At 42.2% G+C, this 20,638-nt stretch overlaps 1 protein-coding gene and 1 long non-coding RNA gene across 4 annotated transcripts in view; one reads left to right on the top strand and one right to left on the bottom strand.

Moving 5' to 3' along the window:
* Window positions 1–4,719, top strand: part of LOC138648017 (dimethylaniline monooxygenase [N-oxide-forming] 2-like) — a 117,747-nt gene extending 113,028 nt beyond the window's left edge. For all 3 annotated transcript variants that reach the window (XM_069737471.1, XM_069737473.1, XM_069737472.1), the window contains exons 7-9: window positions 2,601–2,956; window positions 3,066–3,138; window positions 3,677–4,719. In XM_069737471.1, the coding sequence (XP_069593572.1) occupies window positions 2,601–2,956; window positions 3,066–3,138; window positions 3,677–4,022 (775 nt within the window). In that variant the 3' untranslated portion in view covers window positions 4,023–4,719. The remainder of the gene's footprint in view (window positions 1–2,600; window positions 2,957–3,065; window positions 3,139–3,676) is intronic.
* A 5,430-nt stretch (window positions 4,720–10,149) lies between these two features.
* The window catches only part of LOC138648015 (uncharacterized), a 74,947-nt gene continuing 64,458 nt past the window's right edge, over window positions 10,150–20,638 (bottom strand). Inside the window, exon 2 of the long non-coding RNA XR_011315074.1 lies at window positions 10,150–10,231. This is a non-coding gene — a long non-coding RNA (uncharacterized lncRNA). The remainder of the gene's footprint in view (window positions 10,232–20,638) is intronic.

Here is a 20,638-nt window from a genome sequence, read left to right as displayed (position 1 = left end):
CACCGCATCGCTGCTGCGTCGTTGGGAAGATCTCACTGTTTGACATCTCACCAGCGACCACATAGCGACGCAGCAACGATCCCTGACAGGTCGTATCGTTGTCGGGATCGCTTTAGCGTCGCTAAGTGTGACGGGGCCTTAAGTGTGTATAACAGCAAAATAACACAAACTTATCTTAATTTTGAAAGGTGCCAACCATTGCGTAGGGGTAACACCATATCAGTCCTGCCATTTTGAAGATGATATGGCCAAGTCACCTAGCCATTATGATTTGACCTTTGTGAATGTCACACAGATCCTTATATTTGGCCATTTTTCCTGTTTCAAGAGTATATTCAAGAACTGAATGTTCAAGTTCAAGCAGATCATGTTCTAGTTCATTGCAAAGTAGGGCCACAAGAGATGAAAGGTTTAACAATTGCTATAGCTATGGGCTATGACACGGAGCATACAAGATATGAGGTGCAAAATCAAATTTTGCATTGTTGGCAAATTTACATTAGTATGTCTTCCTTTTCAGGAGATTTGAAGTGGTTATTATCAAAGGGATTTTACACTACATGTTGTATTTCACTGCTAAGTGTGTGTGTGGGGGGTTCTAAATAAAGGCCCACATACACATTAGATAGCTGTCGGATAAACAATTGTTTGGCCAACAGCTATCTCTCTCAACTCAACCATACATAAAAATGCTTGGCTTGGCCATGCGATCCTGTGTCCTTTGGCAGTGGCTTATCTCAAATTAAACAGGTTGGATCCTTCTCTCTCTGAGATCATCTGTCGGAGGAGAGGTGGCAGGCCCCCATACACATTAGATTGTTGGCCGATATCGCCAGTTTTGGCTGACTTTAGTTTAATATAGTGGGGCAAAAAAGTATTTAGTCAGTCAGCAATAGTGCAAGTTCCACCACTTAAAAAGATGAGAGGCGTCTGTAATTTACATCATAGGTAGACCTCAACTATGGGAGACAAACTGAGAAAAAAAAATCCAGAAAATCACATTGTCTGTTTTTTTATCATTTTTTTTGCATTTTATGGTGGAAAATAAGTATTTGGTCAGAAACAAACAATCAAGACCTGTAACTTCTTCTTTAAGAGTCTCCTCTTTCCTCCACTCATTACCTGTAGTAATGGCACCTGTTTAAACTTGTTATCAGTATAAAAAGATACCTGTGCATACCCTCAAACAGTCTGACTCCAAACTCCACTATGGTGAAGACCAAAGAGCTGTCAAAGGACACCAGAAACAAAATTGTAGCCCTGCACCAGGCTGGGAAGACTGAATCTGCAATAGCCAACCAGCTTGGAGTGAAGAAATCAACAGTGGGAGCAATAATTAGAAAATGGAAGACATACAAGACCACTGATAATCTCCCTCGATCTGGGGCTCCACGCAAAATCCCACCCCGTGGGGTCAGAATGATCACAAGAACGGTGAGCAAAAATCCCAGAACCACGCGGGGGGACCTAGTGAATGAACTGCAGAGAGCTGGGACCAATGTAACAAGGCCTACCATAAGTAACACACTACGCCACCATGGACTCAGATCCTGCAGTGCCAGACGTGTCCCACTGCTTAAGCCAGTACATGTCCGGGCCCGTCTGAAGTTTGCTAGAGAGCATTTGGATGATCCAGAGGAGTTTTGGGAGAATGTCCTATGGTCTGATGAAACCAAACTGGAACTGTTTGGTAGAAACACAACTTGTCGTGTTTGGAGGAAAAAGAATACTGAGTTGCATCCATCAAACACCATACCTACTGTAAAGCATGGTGGTGGAAACATCATGCTTTGGGGCTGTTTCTCTGCAAAGGGGCCAGGACGACTGATCCAGGTACATGAAAGAATGAATGTGGCCATGTATCGTGAGATTTTGAGTGCAAACCTCCTTCCATCAGCAAGGGCATTGAAGATGAAACGTGGCTGGGTCTTTCAACATGACAATGATCCAAAGCACACCGCCAGGGCAACGAAGGAGTGGCTTCGTAAGAAGCATTTCAAGGTCCTGGAGTGGCCTAGCCAGTCTCCAGATCTCAACCCTATAGAAAACCTTTGGAGGGAGTTGAAAGTCTGTGTTGCCAAGCGAAAAGCCAAAAACATCACTGCTCTAGAGGAGATCTGCATGGAGGAATGGGCCAACATACCAACAACAGTGTGTGGCAACCTTGTGAAGACTTACAGAAAACGTTTGACCTCTGTCATTGCCAACAAAGGATATATTACAAAGTATTGAGATGATATTTTGTTTCTGACCAAATACTTATTTTCCACCATAATATGCAAATAAAATGTTAAAAAAAACAGACACTGTGATTTTCTGGATTTTTTTTTCTCAGTTTGTCTCCCATAGTTGAGGTCTACCTATGATGTAAATTACAGACGCCTCTCATCTTTTTAAGTGGTGGAACTTGCACTATTGCTGACTGACTAAATACTTTTTTGCCCCACTGTATGTACAAGGGAGAACTATTCTGATATAGGAATCCTATAAATCATTATGTTTTATCAACTATTTTAACCATGCTGCAATATTCTTTATGGTTTTATCTCATGTAACCATATTTAAACTTGCTCAAATTTATATTATTATTTTAATTACAGAATTGCATGGAAAGAGCCTTTGGTGAATGATGAATTTCCAAGCCGTATTTTGTCTGGTTCAATCATGGTCAAGCCACATGTGACAAAGTTCACTGAGACATCAGTCCATTTTGCAGATGGATCTGTTGTGGACAATCTTGATGTGGTTTTGCTCGCCACAGGTTATGACTACAGTTTCCCTTTTCTGGATGAAGCTATTGTTAAAAAGGATGAAAGCAAAGGATCTTTTTACAAAAAGATAATCCCTCTGGGAATTGAAAAGCCTACAATTGCATTCATTGCATTTGTTCTTGCCATTGGGCCATCTATGGTAATGGCTGAACTTCAGTGTCGATGGGCCACTAGACTTTTTAAGGGTAAGTAATTTTTAAAACAGCTTAGAAAGAAATACTGTAATAAACAGAGATAATTATCCTTCTCATAAATTAGTATCAATAATCATCATACTATTATTTGATTTTGAAGGATTACACAAACTTCCATGCAATGAAGGAATAAAAAATGAGATGCTAAAGGATGAACGGCTTAGGAAGAAATGGTAAGTTCAAAGATATCATTCTATATATTTCTCTATTTCTAGATGTGGGGCATTGCGAATCTTTACGATTTTTATTATATCTTATCAAGGGAAGATGAGTTTTTTATCACCTTCCAGTTCCCTATATTTCCCCATTCTGACATCATGTGTATTATCAGCATAACCACTGAACTATCTGATTGGCTGAAACTGTGTTGACTGCTGTAGTTTGGAAGTCACCAAAACACCAATCTCTGCTGTAGTGGGGAGCTGGCACTGGACTCCAAATTTTTTGTTTTGCAACTAAGCAATTTGTTTGGGCACAAGCTTTTTAAGAGTTGAAAACCCCTTTAACAACCGGTTCCAGTCAGTATTCTTCAGTCTATGTAAACAGGCCAGTAAAAAATGCCAACTAACTTGTATACTGAGCTTTAATTGCTATTGTGGGAATAACCATTTAATACATGTTGCTCACATGTTGGACTTATATTGATGCGATGACTTTAAAATAATTAATACTTCATTGATTTTTATTATCTTTTTTTTTATATACAATAAGGTTTGCAACAACTGTCGATAACTTTCGCCGCACAGATTACATCATGTACATGGATGATCTAGCCTCAGATATTGGAGTGAAGCCAAACATTTGGAAGCTATTTCTAACAGATCCAGTTTTGGCATGGAAGGTTGTTTTTGGGCCCTGCAATTCTTATCAGTTCCGTCTGACTGGTCCAGGAAAATGGGCTGAAGCCCGAGAAGCGATTTTTACCCAATGGGATCGAATTAAAAAGCCCCTAAGAACAAGGGTGATAAAGCAGAATCAGGAATCTCATTGGATAACACTTCTGCCTTGGATCATATGCCTTTCTATTTTGATTTTAGCACTTTTTCTAAGAGCGTGATATGTGGAAAAACTGCTAAATATTAATAATGTGCTTGTCTCACTCAAAGCATCATACCAGTAGATATATTTTTAATTGCCTCCTCCTTCAGCCTTAGGAAATATATGCACAGTGTATACAATAAAATACTTACCTTTTTCTGTCTTATCCAGTTTCCATCACTGCTCGAGTCTTCTCATGTACTATTGAGAGAAAACACAGTGTGCACAGCTATACTGTGGTGCTTAGACTAGGTTCCCAGACCTTCAATACAAATAGAAAGAAGTCTAGCACTCAACTTAAGCGGCGAAAGATTTGATTTATTTGTAGCACTCGAAACGTTTCAGTCCATAAGGACTTTCATCAGTCACGTGCCGTTAGAAGCCCATAGGGCTGGGTTCAGAAAGAGCAGGGATGCACAGAATGTGCAAAAAGCGCCGCCACAGCTAGCGCTAGCGGTGGATACCGTGTCTGGAGGCAGTGCCCCTCACCCCGAACACCAGCGCTTTCAGCTTGTGGGTGCTACATCCTGATGTGCGGCCATTGCCCCACCATTACAGCACTCTAACTAAGCTCTATTTTACCTCCATTCTCTATAACGCATGCTGTGGCGGCGCTTTTTGCACATTCTGTGCATCCCTGCTCTTTCTGAACCCAGCCCTATGGGCTTCTAACGGCACGTGACTGATGAAAGTCCTTATGGACTGAAACGTTTCGAGTGCTACAAATAAATCAAATCTTTCGCCGCTTAAGTTGAGTGCTAGACTTCTTTCTATTTCTCATGTACTATGTGATAGCAGTTTTGTCTAGCTGGCTTATACAGCGTTTTCTGAGTGTACTGGAAGACAATTTCTCAATGTTCAATTAATATATAAGATTCACATCAAGGTTCTCAAAGTCTTAGGCCTTGTGCACACGACTGTAAAAATCGAACGTATTTTTGATGGATAGCACTCGTACCCATGTTATTCGATGAGACGGAGTGTTGAGAGGAAAAATATTGCAGCATGTACGATTTTCCTCCTATTATCAGATCGCACTCAGCCATCCTAGTCTATGGGTCTGTGACCGCACTCTGATGTCATCTGATTGTTGTCCGATTTTTTTTCCTTAGACATGGATGGCTGAATGCGACCTATAATTGGAGGAAAATTGTGCATGCAGCAATTTTTTTATGGACCGACTGAATGGAGAAGATAAAGGGTTCTTTTTTCTTCAAATCTGAGAAAATCGGATCACACTGTGATCAAACTCTGATAAAACTCGGAACAGAGTCTGATCAGAGTGTGATTGGCATAATCAGACCGATTTTCTTAAATGAGAGTAAACTGGTCGTTTGACCCCGGCCTTATATTGAAAAAGCAACTAACGGATATGTGATTTGATATGTGATCCCGCTAGTCAAAGCTGTATTCACATTGCGTAGAACTGGACCGGTATAGCACTAGAACAAGGAAGAAGCAGCGATCAGTAATTATTTTAATGCCTGTACTGTGCATCACTGTGTATTACCTATGGCTAAAATCAGAGAGAATAAAAAGAATGCTAGAGTGATACTTTCTGACGATCAAATTTGAGCTTTTTTTCTCCTCCATTGTGTAATCTGTATAACAGTATGTAATCTATCTTTTTGTAATTGCATTTCTGTTTGTAAGATTTTAAATTGGATCAATATATAACCATGTATGCTGTGCTAACACTATTGCGTTACTTCTATTTCGCATAGTTTACATTAAATTATGGAGATCAGAATTCAGAAAAATAAAAATAAACAAAATGGAAAACTGCTCAGGGTATTTAATTCCTTTATACAGTATTTATTTAATTTGACTGCCTCCTATTGCCTTCTTTAATCTGATAGATTATTGACAATAATCCATACTTTCTGATTGTATATGACCTATTTTACTACACAATGCCTTTTTCATTATAAAGCACTGTAAGTGCTTTCATGGAGACTCCTTCGAGTGGTAACTCCGCTGCCTGCACAAGGTGCTGGACTGCTGCTCATATTAATAAGCTTTCAATTAGACATCAGAAAATATTTCTAAATTCGATTTCCCACAATTTGTAGAATATTCCTCCACAATTCGATTCAATTGGATACAGATCTGTTGTGAATTCCGCTCTTGGGCTCCCTCCGGTGGTTTTAAGTGGTTTGGCTGCTCCTTGGATTTAGCAGTCTGCAGCTGCTTCCACTGATTGTCTTTCTGCTCGGCTATTTATGCCTGGTTCTCTCTTCAGCCAGTGCCACTTGTCAATGGTTCCTGGTTGGATTCACATCTCTTTGGATTTCCCTGTTATCCTGACCAGTTCAGCAAAGCTAAGTCCTTGCTTGCTCTTTTCTGTCCACAGGTTGTGGACTTATCCGTTCTGTGTTTTCTATGTTTGTCCAGCTTGTCAGTATGAATTAATTTTGTGTAGCTGGAAGCTCTGGGAAGCAGATTTACCCTCCACACCTTTAGTCAGGTGTGGAGATTTTTGTAAACTCTGTGTGGATTTTTTGTAGTGTTTTATACTGACCGCACAGTATTCCATCCTGTCCTATCTATCTAGCTATGTTGAGGGAGGATCTAAAGTGATCCTTCACGGTTGACTCAGTGATTTCCAGATTAATCTACAGGGCGTTGCCGGCAACTGAAAATGACCAGACGGAGACTCGTGCCTCTGTGTGGGGGATCGAGCAGATCTCTGGGCCCCTGTTTATTGTCTGACTTTTCATAGTCATAGAAATTATACTTCAACCAATCAGCATAAGAACACGTTCACAGTTCTTAACCTATAAGAATACAGGAAAAACTTAACCCATGAGGATACAGGAAAAATGGAAACTACAGATATGGTCATGTCTTTTTGGCATAGAAAAACATATTAACAGATGCCTCAGTCTTGTATAGCGATACCCCCACGAGTCTCTTATCTGGCTCACTCGAGTTAGAATACTCAAGGTCTTTACACCAATTATGAACCATAGACTAGCTGAATAACAAAATGTTATCTTCGTGAGAAACAGGACAGAATTATTTCATAGCAGCTGTAACCTTCTACCTAAGTAAATAACAGAATTTATCTTTGACCAACAACAAAATGGAGTCAAAGCACAAAATGGAGAATCTTTCATAATTTGTTCCTTCACATTCCCCCCTAGATAAATTTTGTTAACTAATGTCCAGCATCAGAGGTACTATCCCAAGCTATAAGCTCGAGGGGTACTGGGCAGTTAACTTACAGGGTTACAGTCTGTTTAGAAAGGATCGTAAAAATCGGAGAGGAGGAGGGGTTTGTCTCTATGTAAAGTCTTGTCTAAAGTCCACTTTAAGGGAGGATATTAGCGAAGGGAATGAGGATGTCGAGTCCATATGGGTTGAAATTCATGGAGGGAAAAATGGTAACAAAATTCTCATTGGGGTCTGTTACAAACCCCCAAATATAACAGAAAGCATGGAAAGTCTACTTCTAAAGCAGATAGATGAAGCTGCAACCCATAATGAGGTCCTGGTTATGGGGGACTTTAACTACCCGGATATTAACTGGGAAACAGAAACCTGTGAAACCCATAAAGGCAACAGGTTTCTGCTAATAACCAAGAAAAATTATCTTTCACAATTGGTGCAGAATCCAACCAGAGGAGCAGCACTTTTAGACCTAATACTATCTAATAGACCTGACAGAATAACAAATCTGCAGGTGGTCGGGCATCTAGGAAATAGCGACCACAATATTGTACAGTTTCACCTGTCTTTCACTAGGGGGACTTGTCAGGGAGTCACAAAAACACTGAACTTTAGGAAGGCAAAGTTTGACCAGCTTAGAGATGCCCTTAATCTGGTAGACTGGGACAATATCCTCAGAAATGAGAATACAGATAATAAATGGGAAATGTTTAAGAACATCCTAAATAGGCAGTGTAAGCGGTTTATACCTTGTGGGAATAAAAGGACTAGAAATAGGAAAAACCCAATGTGGCTAAACAAAGAAGTAAGACAGGCAGTTAACAGTAAAAAGAAAGCATTTGCACTACTAAAGCAGGATGGCACCATTGAAGCTCTAAAAAACTATAGGGAGAAAAATACTTTATCTAAAAAACTAATTAAAGCTGCCAAAAAGGAAACAGAGAAGCACATTGCTAAGGAGAGTAAAACTAATCCCAAACTGTTCTTCAACTATATCAATAGTAAAAGAATAAAAACTGAAAATGTAGGCCCCTTAAAAAATAGTGAGGAAAGAATGGTTGTAGATGACGAGGAAAAAGCTAACATATTAAACACCTTCTTCTCCACGGTATTCACGGTGGAAAATGAAATGCTAGGTGAAATCCCAAGAAACAATGAAAACCCTATATTAAGGGTCACCAATCTAACCCAAGAAGAGGTGCGAAACCGGCTAAATAAGATTAAAATAGATAAATCTCCGGGTCCGGATGGCATACACCCACGAGTACTAAGAGAACTAAGTAATGTAATAGATAAACCATTATTTCTTATTTTTAGGGACTCTATAGCGACAGGGTCTGTTCCGCAGGACTGGCGCATAGCAAATGTGGTGCCAATATTCAAAAAGGGCTCTAAAAGTGAACCTGGAAATTATAGGCCAGTAAGTCTAACCTCTATTGTTGGTAAAATATTTGAAGGGTTTCTGAGGGATGTTATTCTGGATTATCTCAATGAGAATAACTGTTTAACTCCATATCAGCATGGGTTTATGAGAAATCGCTCCTGTCAAACCAATCTAATCAGTTTTTATGAAGAGGTAAGCTATAGACTGGACCACGGTGAGTCATTGGACGTGGTATATCTCGATTTTTCCAAAGCGTTTGATACCGTGCCGCACAAGAGGTTGGTACACAAAATGAGAATGCTTGGTCTGGGGGAACATGTGTGTAAATGGGTTAGTAACTGGCTTAGTGATAGAAAGCAGAGGGTGGTTATAAATGGTATAGTCTCTAACTGGGTCGCTGTGACCAGTGGGGTACCGCAGGGGTCAGTATTGGGACCTGTTCTCTTCAACATATTCATTAATGATCTGGTAGAAGGTTTACACAGTAAAATATCGATATTTGCAGATGATACAAAACTATGTAAAGCAGTTAATACAAGAGAAGATAGTATTCTGCTACAGATGGATCTGGATAAATTGGAAACTTGGGCTGAAAGGTGGCAGATGAGGTTTAACAATGATAAATGTAAGGTTATACACATGGGAAGAAGGAATCAATATCACCATTACACACTGAACGGGAAACCACTGGGTAAATCTGACAGGGAGAAGGACTTGGGGATCCTAGTTAATGATAAACTTACCTGGAGCAGCCAGTGCCAGGCAGCAGCTGCCAAGGCAAACAGGATCATGGGGTGCATTAAAAGAGGTCTGGATACACATGATGAGAGCATTATACTGCCTCTGTACAAATCCCTAGTTAGACCGCACATGGAGTACTGTGTCCAGTTTTGGGCACCGGTGCTCAGGAAGGATATAATGGAACTAGAGAGAGTACAAAGGAGGGCAACAAAATTAATAAAGGGGATGGGAGAACTACAATACCCAGATAGATTAGCGAAATTAGGATTATTTAGTCTAGAAAAAAGACGACTGAGGGGCGATCTAATAACCATGTATAAGTATATAAGGGGACAATACAAATATCTCGCTGAGGATCTGTTTATACCAAGGAAGGTGACGGGCACAAGGGGGCATTCTTTGCGTCTGGAGGAGAGAAGGTTTTTCCACCAACATAGAAGAGGATTCTTTACTGTTAGGGCAGTGAGAATCTGGAATTGCTTGCCTGAGGAGGTGGTGATGGCGAACTCAGTCGAGGGGTTCAAGAGAGGCCTGGATGTCTTCCTGGAGCAGAACAATATTGTATCATACAATTATTAGGTTCTGTAGAAGGACGTAGATCTGGGTATTTATTATGATGGAATATAGGCTGAACTGGATGGACAAATGTCTTTTTTCGGCCTTACTAACTATGTTACTATGTTACTATGTTACTATGGTCTTCACATGACTGGTGCCATGTTACCAGCCATGGCTGTTGCGGCGTACCCGTCCCCCCTGTATACTAGAATTTATGAATAACAATTATTGATAACAGTAGTTGGGATCTTTTGAAGATAGCCATGCGCTTGGCTTCAACATCTTCATCAGGTAACTTTGTAAAATCGGTGTAGAGAAGAGCAGGGGTGGCAACGCTTTTGGTTTCATCATTAGTTGTCTTAGTGCAGAATTTCCTAATACATACAGAAATACACCAAAAAACAAGTTTTAGTATTACATACATGACAAGGGTAAAGGCAGTGATATGTAACAAACTTTGTAAGATTCCAGCTATCCAGCCGCAAGTCCCTCAAACCAATTGGCTGGATTAAGAAAGGAGAAGGTGTCTGCCCAGCAACTGTCCTTATTACGGTCATTGTCTTTATCATATTAATCTCTGAGTCTTTGAATATCTTCTAATTTATGTGAATACTGGCAGCCATCTTAAATACAGTTAAATTTGCATTAGCAAACATAAGGGGAAAAACTTATTGTTTCACAGCATAAGAATATATAAAAGTACAAAAGAGTATAAAGATATATATTTTCAACTTGACAATCCCCCCTAAACACTAAGTTTTTCCCTAAAAAGAAAGATCCTTCGAGACTGTCCATGTGATGGGGAAAGGGGAGGTGGATTTCTTCATCCAGACACCTCAGAAGCTCTCCCCTTGTGAGAGGCCTCCAGGCAGCTGAACCCTTCACTAGCTTCACATGGAGTTCTCCCGCTGTCCCTAAACTAAATCTCTTAGCATCATCTGAGAGTAAAGGGTATTGTCTATCTTCTTGAGGGGGACGTACTTGGGGATCTCCCCTGGATCAGTGCCATCATATTCTGGTGAGTCTACTTCTTGGTTGAGGAAGGTGCCAGTCGGAGTTGCCTCAGTGATAACCTTTTTATACAGGGGAATAACACAACAGAGGATTATCGATCCAACTACAAGAAGGGCAATCAGTACCAGACAAGCTTGTTGAAAGAATCCTTTTAGCCCACCCAACCAGCCGGAAAAGAAAGATGTGTCTACTCCAACATTAGTTTTTAATTCTGCTGCTAACCCATTTATCTTTTTAAGGGCTATCATGGTCTTTCCATTTACCCCAGAGTTCTGAGGGATATAGGTACAACATTCCTCTCCCACCATCCCACAGACTCCTCCTTTCTCAGCTAAGATCATATCAAGGGCTAATCGGTTTTGGAGGGTCATTCTAGTGTTAGGGCTCAACTCCTCAACTATACCTTGGAAAGCATCACAGGAAAAATTGACAAACCTTTATTCACTGTAATATATGTAATTGATCCAATCAACATTTTTATTACTCTGCACCTGTGGGATTATAGAAGCAAAGCTAGCATAGATCTAGTTCTGGGCTTTAAATTGGTCAGGCACCCCCCTTGGCACTCCAATGCCATCGACATATATCAATGGATTTTCTTCATAACTCATATGGAGCTGATCGAGACTTCTCTTTCTGGTATATTCATCAGGTGTCTCTGGATCCCAAGGTAAAATCTTGAACTGCATAGCTAGTTTAACAAGGGTACATTGACCTGTCCAGGCATTAGGCAACCTAGGACGGAGCTTACCATCTCCACATAACCAATAAATGTCGTACATATACTGTGTATGATTAGCTAGCAAGTCAGTATCCAGGGAACTGTTCTCTTTACAGAAACCTGTCTCGAAGACCCCTACTGGTGTAACTGTAGTGTCGTGGGAATTATAGCAGGTATAATTATCAGCTAATATGGTTATCCCCCCTGGGACCTTTAGTTTAGGTGCTTCATGAATTAGTGGGACATAATCTGAGCAATCAGTGGGCTTTAAACCCTTCAACAGATTCATAACACAGGCAGTGGTATTAAGTATATCCAATATATCCCAAATTTGATCATCTGGATAATCTGTGGCCCTAACCAATTTATCCCACATTTGTATAACTGACAATTTTATTGGCTATACCCATCTGTACTACTAATCTTTCATGATATTGTACAAACTTATTATTCAAGGATGTTGGAGAATTTAGGCTGTCCCATTCGGTAATCAATATTATTATATGGAAATACGAAAAACCAAAACATCATGTCCCCTTATTTGCCACTAGTCTGTTTGACCAGCTTGCAGTGCGATACGTGGATCCACGTCGGCCTTCCTTCCAGCTTTACTGACATAGGAATAATGAGGAGGACTTGGTAGGGACCATCATACAAGGGTTCTAGTCCGTGTTTTCTGACATAGCTTTTCACGACCATAAAACCATCAGGCTTCAAATTGTGACCAATATCGGTTTCTGCTGAATCGGGAAGGGAAGAAGAAACTAAAACATGGGTGTTAGCAACATTTCTACTAAACTGAATAACATATTGAACAGCACGGTCAGTTTCTTCTGACAACTACTGAGACTGAAAATTTACAACTGACAACCTAGCACCAAACAATATCTCATATGGGGACAGGCCATGTTTTGCAATAGGGGTAGTACGAATATATAAGAGCCCTGGCCATGGAGCCGTAGTCTCCTGCATCATTTTGGTCAATTGTCCCTTCAATGTGCCATTCAGCCTTTTAACTTTCCCACTAGATTGTGGATGGTACGGAATATGAACGGCTACAGTGGATCCAAGCATTGTCAGAACCTCCTGATACACATGAGAAGGAAAGTCCGGGTCTTGGTCACTTTCAACAACTTCTGGAACACCATATCTGCATATAACTTCCATCACCAGTTTCTTTGCTGTGGTCTTTGCAGTCACGTTGGTAACGGGGAATGCTTCTGGCCAATTGGAGAACATATCGACAACCACCAGACAATATTCATACCTTCAGACTTAGGCAACGTGATGAGGTCCACCTGGAGCCTTTGGAAAGGATAGTCGGGCTTAGCAAGGTGCTTCGGGGTTACACGTTGAAGTTGACCGGGATTGCAGGTCTGATAGATACCTCCATGTGTGGGCCCATGCGCCCACGTGGCAATAGCAGGGTACATCCGCTTAGGGAGACACACAAGTTGGTCCTTTTTCCAGAGACCATAGTCCATACATGCTCCATCAGCTTCCACTGCTTCACTTCTTCCTTTGGAAACATTCTCTGCATCGTCATTAAGCGGTCTCGCGGGGTCCGGCAGAAAACCTCAGTCTGGCATGGATCATCAGGTTCCTGTAGAGTCAGTGTTTCTTGTAACTGTTTATGCTGAGAGCGTGTGGTCACCATAGCTGGTATGGGCGGTTCAACGGGTAGAAGAGCAGCAGCCTTTGCTTGCATATCCGCAAAGGTGTTACCAACAGTCTGTGGACTGTTCCGTAGTACCATGCTCCTTAACTTTGATAATGGCCACCTGGGTAGGTAATTTGATTGAGTCCATAAGGGTTTTAACAGCTTCAGCATTCTTCACTGGAGTCCCGGCAGTAGTAACAAACCCTCGATTGGCCCATAGGGCTCCGAAATCATGAGCAATACCAAATGCATACTGTGAGTCCATGTATATATTAGCCCGCCTGTCTTTGGCCAGAACACATGCAGTAGACAGATCCTGAAGTTCTGCTTCTTGTCCTGACAGGGAGGGAGGGAGGGAGTGCAGCTCCGTGCACTACAGTGTCTTCCGTAGTAACAGCTTATCCGGTGTGGAATCTGCCAAAATCATCACCATATCTTGAACCGTCTTTCAGGGCATTGTAGAGAGGTTGCATTATGCGGGATGCGTCCGGTATTCACTGACAACAATAAGTACATAGTCCAAGAAAACACTGGAGCGCAGCCTCATCTTTTGGAAATGGAAGGGAGCTGACGGCTATTTTTCTTTCTTCTGTGAGGTGTCTGGCACCCTGAAGGAGACAGTGACCCAAAAATATCACTTGACCAAGGCAGAACCGAAGTTTCGAGGCCGAAACCCGACAGTTCAGATCTGCCAGATACTTGCGAAAACTAACAGTGGCAACAATGGCTTCCTGCTCTGTCTGTGCACACAACAAAAGGTTATCCACATACTGAAGCAACGTGACATAAGCATATTCTAACAGACAGGGTTAAAGACACTCACCCATATTTTTTTGCAAACTGATCCATCTGTCTTGTCTTGGTCTGAGAATTAACATGGCGAGGGAGATTTCCAGACACAGGGTTAAAATAAATATTGGAGTATGAGACTGGATCTGTGTAAGGGAGGGGGGCTGGAGCTGAAGTCTTCTGCTTGGGCCACTGATAAGGAACGAGCTGGGAGCTGTGTCCTTGCAGCTGTGGGGGGGGGGCTGAGAGCGGTGGGGGCTAGAGAGCGCAGCTGCAGATACAGAATGGGTTAAGTTCTTCTGGAAACTTTGTACTACTTTTTTTTTTTTTTTTTTTTCAATGCATCGTCCAGAATGGAAGTCTCAGTATCGGGTCTCGTTGACATTATTGCCTCTTTCAATTCAGATTTAAGGCCGGACATCAAAGCTACTGCAAAAAAGTGTGAATGGGCTTTATTATACAGTGAAAACCCCAAATCTTTAAGTACTACCATAAGACGCCCATAGAACTTCTCGGCAGTCTCCCCCTTGTCCTGTGTGACATCTGTGAGGGAGGTAGCGTGGTCCGCTCGTCTATCTTGTGCCCAAACCTTTAAAGCATTACAGAAATCAACATCACTCTCATAGGTTCCCCGTCAATAATTGGAAAATACCCCTCCCCAGCCTTCACATGGAGCAAGTGTAACAGATCTCTCCAGGGAGTGGAATAAATCTCTCGATTCGCTGCTACTTGTCTATTGAAAACCATGGGGGATATTTCTGAATCGGGTAACTAAAGTAGGAGGGGGTGGATACTCATAACCACTAGCAATACTAAGCATACCAGGGACTGGTACTGGCGGTGGCTGATAATAAGTGCCATCAGCGTTTAGCAAGGGAAAGGTGGGGGCTACAACTCCGGGTCTTCTTGCTTCACAATTGTAACAGACCTGTCTCCACTGAGAATTAGCAACTCTGCATACATCACAAATCCACCCAGCAGGATCATAGGGTGGGGGCACACTGAGTTTTGGCAACCCAGAATATATTGGTGCTTTGGGATTGAGGGGCACGGAGCTTACAGTCGGGAGGAGAGGCTTGATTTCCTGGGGAGGGACCATATCATCTAACAGGGAGCCCCCCTGTTTCAGATTATTATTTTTTAATTATTCGTCTTTCTAACACATTACCCTCAATCACTTTCTCAATTCCTTCCTGCACCACAAAACATTCAGCCACTTTCTCAGTCTTTGTCATAGTAGTAGACAGCTTCCCTTTTTCAACGTAACAAAAACAAATCCGAATTCACTTTCTCTGTTAATCCTTAATTTGCTATATATCAACCACTCAACTTGAAGCAGATAAATCTTTTACCAATCTTTTAATTACACTGATAACCAAACTATCATACAAGTTCCTTCTAAAACAAGACACCATATTTTACTTTAAACTTACAATAATTCTTACTACACAAGGAGGGGATGCAGCGACTCGCCCCCTCCATACCAGAAACACGGAACAGATAAGAACATCACAGCATTCCTCAGCACAGAAAGCAGAAACACAGAGCGCAGTTGTTTGACCCCTCCCATCGGGAAATCTACACAGAAACAGAATACAGCAGTTCTCAGACTTAATTAATTTCTACAAAACCTTCATCACACAATTCATATGCCAGAACACCTTAGAAAAACCAATGATTGAGAATATTTTCCTCATCTTTGGGCTAACAGTATCAGATTCAACACACAAATTCAAAGTCTTCTCTTACTTCCATGGAAACATGATTCTCCTTTAGAGCTAAATATCCTTACCTAGTTGTGCACAATACCGAGAGGCCTTTACAGTTTGTTCCACTGGGTCTCTCTGTCCCCCGCTGGGACAACCCAAAAACGCGGTACTCAGTGAAAGGAGGAGGGCGTCTTAGACTTCCCTCCGAATACCTCTGGATATATATACTGTATACTTCTATATATTCCTGAGTTACATATCCTACCCAATCTTCGATCACCTCACCGCGCCTGATTCTAACAATGATCAGGAATTCAGGATATTTTGACTATAAAGAGAATTACATCACTGGTCAATCCGGGGTGTCCGTCCCTTATGAGGTAAGGTTCGAGCACTGGGCTCCCAATGGAACTACACCTCTATATAATTCCACCCAAAAATCACCCACCATCGGGGACAAACCTCAGATCCTCTTTGCAGCAACAAACACAGGAAAACCACACCAAACGGTCAGTCTGGACAGTATAACTGCCAACTTACCGTGGTTGTTGTGGGGGATGATCAGTCCCAATTTTCCAGTGCCCGTGTCCGCTCCGAGGGTCCTTTGTCTGTTTGTCCTCCGGGGGGCAGAGGCGTTCCTGGTTGGGGCCCCACGTTTCGGGCTCCAAGCTGTTGAGGGAGGATCTAAAGTGATCCTTCACGGTTGACTCAGTGATTTCCAGATTAATCTACAGGGCGTTGCCGGCAACTGAAAATGACCAGACGGAGACTCGTGCCTCTGTGTGGGGGATCGAGCAGATCTCTGGGCCCCTGTTTATTGTCTGACTTTTCATAGTCATAGAAATTATACTTCAACCAATCAGCATAAGAACACGTTCACAGTTCTTCACCTATAAGAATACAGGAAAAACTTAACCCATGAGGATACAGGAAAAATGGAAACTACAGATATGGTCATGTCTTTTTGACATAGAAAAATATATTAACAGATGCCTCAGTCTTGTATAGCGATACCCCCACGAGTCTCTTATCTGGCTCACTCGAGTTAGAATACTCAAGGTCTTTATACCAATTATGAACCATAGACTAGCTGAATAACAAAATGTTATCTTCATGAGAAACAGGACAGAATTATTTCATAGCAGCTGTAACCTTCTACCTAAGTAAATAACAGAATATTTATCTTTGACCAACAACAAAATGGAGTCAAAGCACAAAATGAAGAATCTTTCATAATTTGTTTCTTCACAGCTAGACTGGCCTCCTGTGCTTATCCTGGTTTCATTCTGTGTATGTCTTTTCCCTCTCCACTCACAGTCATTACTTGTGGGGGGCTATCTATCCTTTGGGGATTTTCCCTGAGGCAAGATAGTTTTCCTGTTTCTATCTTTAGGGGTAGTTAGTTCTCAGGCTGTGACGAGGTGCCTAGGGAGTGTCAGGAGCATCCCACGGCTACGTCTAGTGTTGTGTTGAGCTTAGGGACTGCGGTCAGTACAGGTACCACTTCCTTCAGAGCTTGTCCCATGTTGCTTCTAAACCACCAGATCATAACAGTACAAGTGGACAAAAATGAATTAAATGCATCTCAAAAGAAGGGAAAAATTCTGAGCCATTTTTTTTCTGTGCTCTGTTCTGTCTTTTTTTTCCCTCTTGAACTCTGGGTGGTTCAGGATTTATGCTCTGGCATGGATGTTCAGGGTTTGTTTTCTCGTGTGGATCAACTTGCTGCAAGAGTACAGAGTATCCAAGATTATGTTGTCCAGACTCCGGCTTTGGAGCCTAGAATTCCTACTCCTGATTTGTTTTTTGGGGACAGATCCAAGTTTTTGAACTTTAAAAATAACTGCAAATTGTTTTTTGCTTTGAAACCCCGTTCTTCTGGTGATCCCATTCAGCAAGTTAAAATCATCATATCCTTGCTGCGTGGTGACCCTCAGGACTGGGCATTCTCCCTTGAATCAGGGGATCCGGCATTGCTGAATGTAGACGCATTTTTTCAAGTGCTCGGATTATTGTATGACGAACCTAATTCTGTGGATCATGCAGAAAAAACCCTGTTGGCCCTGTGTCAAGGTCAGGAAGCAGCAGAATTATACTGCCAGAAATTTAGGAAATGGTCTGTGCTCACTAAATGGAATGAGGATGCTCTGGCTGCTATTTTCAGAAAAGGTCTTTCCGAAGCCCTTAAAGATGTTATGGTGGTCTTCCCTATGCCTACTGGTTTGAGCGAATCTATGTCTCTAGCCATTCAGATTGATCGGAGTCTGCGTGAGCGCAAAGCTATGCACCATATGGCAGTGTCCTCTGAGCAGAGTCCTGAACCTATGCAATGTGATAGGATTTTGACTAGAACAGAACGGCAGGAATTCAGACGTCAGAATAGGCTGTGTTTTTACTGTGGTGATTCTGCTCATGTTATTTCTGTTTGCCCTAAACGTACTAGGAGGGTCGCTAGGTCTGTTACCATTAGTACTGTACTGTTATGACCTGGTGGTTAGGACAATAATGGACCTGGTGGTTAAGAGCACATGGAAAGACCTGATAGTTATTAATAATACAGGACAAGCTCTGGGACGTGGGAACTCTGCTGACCGCAATCCCTAATCCTATCACACACACTAGAAATAGCCGTGGATTGCTCCTAACGCTCCCTATGCAACTCGTCACAGCCTAAGGAACTAGCTAGCCCTAAAGATAGAAAAATAAAGCCTACCTTGCCTCAGAGAAATTCCCCAAAGGAAAAGGCAGCCCCCCACATATAATGACTGTGAGTTAAGATGAAAATCACAAACACAGAGATGAAATAGATTTAGCAAAGAGAGGCCCGACTTACTGAACAGACCGAGGATAGGAAAGGTAACTTTGCGGTCAGCACAAAAAGTACAAAAACCTCGCAGAGGGCGCAAAAAGACCCTCCGCACCGACTCACGGTGCGGAGGCGCCCCTCTGCACCCCAGAGCTTCCAGCAAGCAAGACAAAAATCAAAATAGCAAGCTGGACAGAAAAATAGCAAACAAGAGAAAAACAAGCAGGAACTTAGCTTCTGCAGGAGCAGACAGGTCACGAAAACAATCCAGGAGTGAACTAGACCAATACTGGAACATTGACAGGTGGCATGGAGCAATGATCTAAGTGGAGTTAAATAGAGCAGCCAGCTAACGAATTAACCTCGTCACCTGTGGAAGGAAACTCAGAAGCCGCAGCCCCACTCACAACCACCAGAGGAAGCCCATGGACAGAACCAGCCGAAGTACCATTCATGACCACAGGAGGGAGCTTGACAACAGAATTCACAACACTGTACAGCCTAAATTTCTTTTATCTGTGACCCTGATTTGCTCATTGTCGTTCTTTTCTGTCATGGCATTTGTGGATTCAGGCGCTGCCCTGAACTTAATGGACTTAGAATTCCCCAGGCGCTGTGGTTTTTCCTTGCAGCCTTTGCAGAGCCCTATTCCTTTGAGGGGCATTGATGCTACACCATTGGCCAAGGATAAACCTCAGTACTGGACGCAGATGACCATGTACATGGCTCCTGCACACCCGGAAAATTGCCGTTTTCTGGTGTTGCATAACCTGCATGATGTTGTTGTACTAGGTTTTCAATGGTTACAGGAACATAATCCGGTGCTGGATTGGAAAACTATGTCTGTGACTAGTTGGGGTTGTCAAGGGGTACATAGTGACGTTCCTTTGATATCAATTTCCTCTTCCCCCTCTTCTGAGGTCCCTGAGTTTTTGTCGGATTTCCAGGATGTATTTGATGAGCCCAAGTCCAGTTCCCTTCCTCCACATAGGGACTGTGATTGTGCTATTAACTTGATTCCTGGTTGTAAGTTCGCTAAGGGCCGACTTTTCAATCTGTCTGTGCCAGAGCATGCCGCCATGCGGAGCTATGTTAAGGAATCTTTGGAGAAGGGGCATATTCGGCCGTCTTCGTCACCATTGGGAGCGGGTTTCTTTTTTGTTGCTAAGAAGGATGGCTCCTTGAGACCCTGTATAGATTATCGTCTTCTTAATAAGATCACGGTCAAATTCCAATACCCCTTGCCTTTGCTTTCTGATTTGTTTGCTCAGATTAAGGGGGCTAGTTGGTTTACTAAGATTGACCTCCGAGGGGCATATAATCTTGTTCGTATTAAACAGGGTGACGAATGGAAAACTGCATTTAATACGCCCGAAGGCCATTTTGAATACCTTGTGATGCCATTCGGGCTCTCTAATGCTCCATCTGTGTTCCAATCCTTCATGCATGATATTTTCCGAAATTATCTTGATAAATTCATGGTCGTATATTTGGATGATATTTTGATTTTTTCCAATGATTGGGAGTCTCATGTGAAGCAGGTCAGGATGGTGTTCCAGATCCTTCGTGATAATGCTTTATTTGTGAAGGGGTCTAAGTGCCTATTCAGAGTTCAGAAGGTCTCTTTTTTGGGTTTTATTTTTTCTCCCTCGTCTATGGAAATGGATCCTGTTAAGGTCCAAGCTATTCATGACTGGATTCAACCCACATCTGTGAAGAGCCTTCAAACATTTTTGGGCTTTGTTAATTTCTATCGCCGTTTCATTGCCAACTTTTCCTGTGTGGTTAAGCCCCTTACTGATTTGACGAAGAAAGGCGCTGATGTGACAAATTGGTCCTCTGCGGCTGTTGAGGCCTTTCGGGAGCTTAAACGCCGATTTACTTCTGCCCCTGTGTTGCGTCAGCCGGATGTTTCTCTTCCTTTTCAGGTTGAGGTTGACGCTTCTGAGATTGGGGCAGGGGCCGTTTTGTCTCAGAGGGATTCTGATGGTTCTTTGATGAAACCATGTGCTTTTTTTTCCAGAAAGTTTTCGCCTGCGGAACGCAATTATGATGTCGGCAATCGGGAGTTGTTGGCTATGA

The sequence above is a fragment of the Ranitomeya imitator genome, chromosome 8, assembly GCF_032444005.1.
Source record: "Ranitomeya imitator isolate aRanImi1 chromosome 8, aRanImi1.pri, whole genome shotgun sequence".
Classification (NCBI taxonomy): Eukaryota; Metazoa; Chordata; class Amphibia; order Anura; family Dendrobatidae; genus Ranitomeya; species Ranitomeya imitator.
The sequence above is the reverse complement of the archived record's forward strand: the minus strand, read 5'-3'. Positions and strand labels throughout refer to the sequence as shown.